At 42.6% G+C, this 4,550-nt stretch overlaps 1 protein-coding gene across 2 annotated transcripts in view; it reads right to left on the bottom strand.

Moving 5' to 3' along the window:
- Nucleotides 1–584: 584 nt before the first annotated feature.
- Nucleotides 585–4,550, bottom strand: part of SLC5A1 (solute carrier family 5 member 1) — a 35,999-nt gene continuing 32,033 nt past the window's right edge. For both annotated transcript variants that reach the window (XM_017732240.1, XM_017732239.1), the window contains 4 exons: nt 3,771–3,939; nt 2,540–2,755; nt 2,133–2,235; nt 585–1,337 (listed from right to left, as the gene is read on the bottom strand). In XM_017732240.1, the coding sequence (XP_017587729.1) occupies nt 1,114–1,337; nt 2,133–2,235; nt 2,540–2,755; nt 3,771–3,939 (712 nt within the window). In that variant the 3' untranslated portion in view covers nt 585–1,113. The remainder of the gene's footprint in view (nt 1,338–2,132; nt 2,236–2,539; nt 2,756–3,770; nt 3,940–4,550) is intronic.

Raw genomic sequence — 4,550 nt, 5'->3', positions numbered from 1 at the left:
TATTTCTCAATGAAATCTTTAGAGGAACAATTTATAGCTTTGCAGAAAAGTGGTACAGAGCCCTTCAATGTATTTGCAAAATGCAGCCAGCATTCCAATGCTGTGGATGTTTCACCATGGGCTGGTTTGTAGCATAGTCCATACAGAGAGGCAGTGCATTGACTCTAACCTCACAGTAAAGAGGTCCTTGACACACCAGGGTGGGAACCAATCAGTAAAAAATAAATATATATACACACACACATAAATATATATTTAAAATATATGTAATATATATAGCGCATATATAGAATGTATTGCCTGTGTATATATATGTATTTTGTATAAAAAGCTTCACATTCAAGTATAAGTACATATTAAAATATCAAGAGAGGAGGACGTTTGGGGGTTAACCTTAAATAGACAGTGTAATGTAAGCAAAATTCTTTTTAGGATCATCATGACAGGTGTTCCCCAATTTCAAAATGTGATCAATTCAGAGGTTAGTGTTCCACTGACAGCTGAGAAACACAACCCAAAGGAAAGTGAGAAAAAGGGGGGGAAAGTGATATGGAAAGTTATATATAGGGTCAAATACATTGATATATACATAAATCCTTTACTTAAGATATCCCATGTTTGGAGGGACAAAAACAATGTTTTAATTTGAGTTTGTAATACAGTCCCTCGATGGTTGTTGGTATTTTGCAATCAAATTATCATAGCCAAAGGAAAAGGAAATTGAGTGATCAGAAGATGGGTTGAAAATCAAAATAGTATCGTCAACCCTAAAAGATAGTTCACAAAACCTGATATGAAATATGGCTCACGCAGCCTTATTGTGAACCTAAAATATGAAATGTATCATGAGCAGAGAGAACATTGGATGGAAATTCTGAACCTCAGTTAGCCCTGGATTGGTTCAATGTCTAAATAGAAATTCTCTCTCTTGAAATCCCAGTGGCCTTCATGTTTACATTGTTGAAATTATGATCACAAAATCACTGAGTAAATCACCCTGATGTGTTACAAATGTAGATGATGAAAATACAATGTGTATCTAATTCTGTAAATCTATAAGCCATCATTTTTGCTTGAACAATGCAGTATAATTTCAGGACTGTGATCAGGGTTTTATGCAAAGTAGCCATGGCAAAACACAGCCACAGTCAAGAGGATGATGCCATTGATATTCACAACATTTCTCCACAGTGGCACTTCACTGGTGTCCGTCAGTTTCTTCTTCAGTGCCTCCTCTTCTTCCTTGCTCAGTTTGGGGCCTTTCTGTTGATCCAAGCCACAGAACCAGTTGTAAGCTTTCCTGAAGCATCCCGGGTCCTCCTGGTTTTCCTCATTAACTGGAAGGAATAACACTCTGGTCAGGAAAAGTGAGTACAGATCATGGCATGCACTTGATCTCTGGGACTGAGCACATTCCCGTTCCAATTTATGGTCATAATTCAGTGGAAACATTTTAGTACGAAACAGTACAGGAATCAAGTTAATATTGTGTTTTCACAGCTCACCTGGGAGAAGAGGGATTTTCTACATGTTCCAAGAGAGCCTTCTGCAGAAGGAACTTGGGCCTTTTGCAGCCAAGAGACTTGGCCTGGTATTGGAGAAGCAGACTATGCTTCAAAGCTTAAACCCCATTTTTTCAATACTTTCTACACTCTTAATTGAAAGACAACTAAATGAATTTGAGGATACTGATGAAGATGAACTTGGGAGCAGAACCAGAAACCCAGTAGAGAGAGCAGGTGGGCTTGCAGTCTGCTTTCATGGTGCCTTCAATCCTGACCACAACCCACTATTTCCAGGTGAATTCCCTCCAAGTGCTGGAGTCACACAGTTCTGCCAATGCACAGTGCCTCTGACCCAGAGCACTGCCATTGGTTTAGTCCTAGAGCTGCCACTCAGCTACCACAAGAACAAGATTTTCTCCCTTCAAATCCACTTCTCTTCTGATTTACACTGAGCTTGACAAAGCTGCCTTGGTAAAGGCAGCTCATGAGCCATTTAAATTTGTGCGGGCTGAGGTTTTGTTGGGGGAAGGGAGGACGTCTTCAACTATCAAACACGTCAATGTTCCTTCAGGAATGAAGTAGGGATACTCACATATATGACAGAATCTCTAGGTATTCAACAGTTACCTGATCCATCATCTTTTTCATCAGCTTTGTCCTGCTCCTCATCTGCATCGAGATCAATCCGTTCTTCTGTGCTGTTCCGCAAGGACCAGCACAAGCGGTAAAGCTGCCACGGAACAAAAGGAGTTTAATTGATCCATGGTCTGACTACACAGAGACCAACCAACCTGGCCAGCACCTGAGCCAGCTGTAAGACCACAGCATCCCAAATGTCTGGTATGTCTAAGGCTGTTAGGAGTCACTGAAGATCTGTGACAGGTAAATGAAGACTATTTCCTTTGCTTTTGTACAAGAGCTGTATGCTGGGGGTAGCTGAAATGTCAAGAGGTAATACACCAAGTACCAGGCTTTAAAACTGATGGTTTCATTGTGTTCCATTTCTGGGGGAGCAGGACTGCAGTAATACTCACATGTACATCAGGAATGGGCTTGGTCATGAAGGAGACTGACAGGATGACGATGGCGGAAACCCCAAAGAGGATAATTGCAAAGTAAAGGTAGTGAATGCCACAGATGATGAAGGGGCAGTTGGAAGGGGCCACACAGCTGCCAGTTCCGTAGGCAAACTCTGCAATCATCCTGCTGAGTCCAGCCAGCAGTCCAACAATTAGGCCCCAGAAGGCACCCTGCGGACAAGAAGGGATCAAAATGAGTAATTTCAGGATGGAAATAAACTCCGAGCTCTCAAACAGTTGCTGGAGAAAACACAGTTGTAGTTATGTGTTACAATGGCTTTGGCATGTGGGTTTTAACCCAGATACTTCAGTGACCTTATTTACAGCTCAGTGTATGAGTACAGATGAAAGGGGCAATGACCAGCTCTGAGATGTCAGGCACACCTCAGGACACCTCGTCCATTTCTCACAGTCCATCTGGCTCTCCACACAACTCTCTCCTACAGGACAGGCTTCAGCCATGGATTGCACACCCCAGGGCCTGTTCTCATACCTTTTTACCTTTGAAGGCCTAATCTGTGACAGCTCTGGCACAATGGAACCAGCCAGAATGTTGTGTCATCCTTTCTGAAATATGTGTCTGGTTTACCTGCCAATGGTCCTGAGAGTAATGAGTTAATTCTCAGTAGTGTTGGTGGGTGCCTGGTGTACAGTACTCCAGCCCAAAGTATAATAGACACATGTGTGGGCACAAATTGAAATATGGGAAATTCTGTTTAAACGTAATTTTTTTTTGTTTTACTGTAAAGATGCTTGACCATTGGAACAGGTTGCCTAGAGACACTGTGGAGTCTCCATTCCTGGGGATATTCAAAACCGAACTGGACAGGACAGGTAAGAGGTGATATGTTTGGTAAAGCAGCTTGGTGACCAATATCCTAAATGATAACTTTCAAATATGAGTCCATAGATTATCCATTTAACACACTTCTTGGCAAAGTGATAGATAACCTAAGCTTCAGAGCTATCTATGAATTCCTAAGTGACTGTTTATCTATCAGACTATGAAAGAACTTTTTCAAACTGATGTCTGAAATCTCGGGCCTTGGGGTATGGCGACACAGAATCCCTGGGCTATACTGGGATTAAAATAAACAAGAAGCAGTTGCTCATAAACAAAAAACAAAACAGTTCTCCCAATTCCTAAAGGAACATGCAGCATACCTGTTTCCTAATTTGCACTTACCTGCTCATTGACACGCTTGCAGAAGACAGCAAGCAGGAAAACAGCAGCAATGGGAGGTCCCAGGTAGCTGGTAACTGACTGAATATAATCAAAGAGCTGCCCACTCTGAGCTGACTGCACCACAGGAACCCAGGCAATGCTGATGCCAATTAAAAGTAACATAAAAGCCCTGTGAACATAGCCAGATATTCAATTAGCCATCTGCTTAGAAGTATCTATGATCTATCAGAAAGAAAAAACCCCAGCAATTAATCAATAATTTACATGTTCATTTTGTATTTCAACTAGTGAAATCAATTATAATGGCCAATTAGCACTGAACAAACAAAAGAAATCCAAGTTAGGTATTGTATTTGTCAACTATCCATCAGCACACGGTTAAATGTGCAATCAAAACATAGAAAATAACTTTTTTCCTATGGTTGTTATGTCCAGAGACAAATCAATAGCAGATCAACTAGAACTAGTTCATTGATGCTGCAGTCTGGTGCAGCACGGAGCCCAGGAAAATAATTGACAATATTTCCCTTCGAATAGCAGTGGGAAGCAGTGGGAATTAGCTTGGCTGCTTCCTGCACACCGTCTATTCCTTCGGGAGCACGGTGCGTTTTCCCAGAAGGAGCGCGTGGGGCGGGACAGCCGCTCCGGCCACAGGAGGTCACTGCAGCTCTGCCAGGCAGGCTCCAGCCGGCGCTGGGATTTTGGGAGGAGGCAGCCTGCGCCCATGGAGTGCTCGGGATCTGTGCAGAGGGGAGGCTCGGGTGGGCGCTCACGCCACGC

Source organism: Corvus brachyrhynchos, unplaced genomic scaffold (genome assembly GCF_000691975.1).
Source record: "Corvus brachyrhynchos isolate BGI_N302 unplaced genomic scaffold, ASM69197v1 scaffold864, whole genome shotgun sequence".
Lineage (NCBI taxonomy): Eukaryota > Metazoa > Chordata > Aves > Passeriformes > Corvidae > Corvus > Corvus brachyrhynchos.
This window is presented reverse-complemented; position numbering and strand designations above follow the sequence as displayed.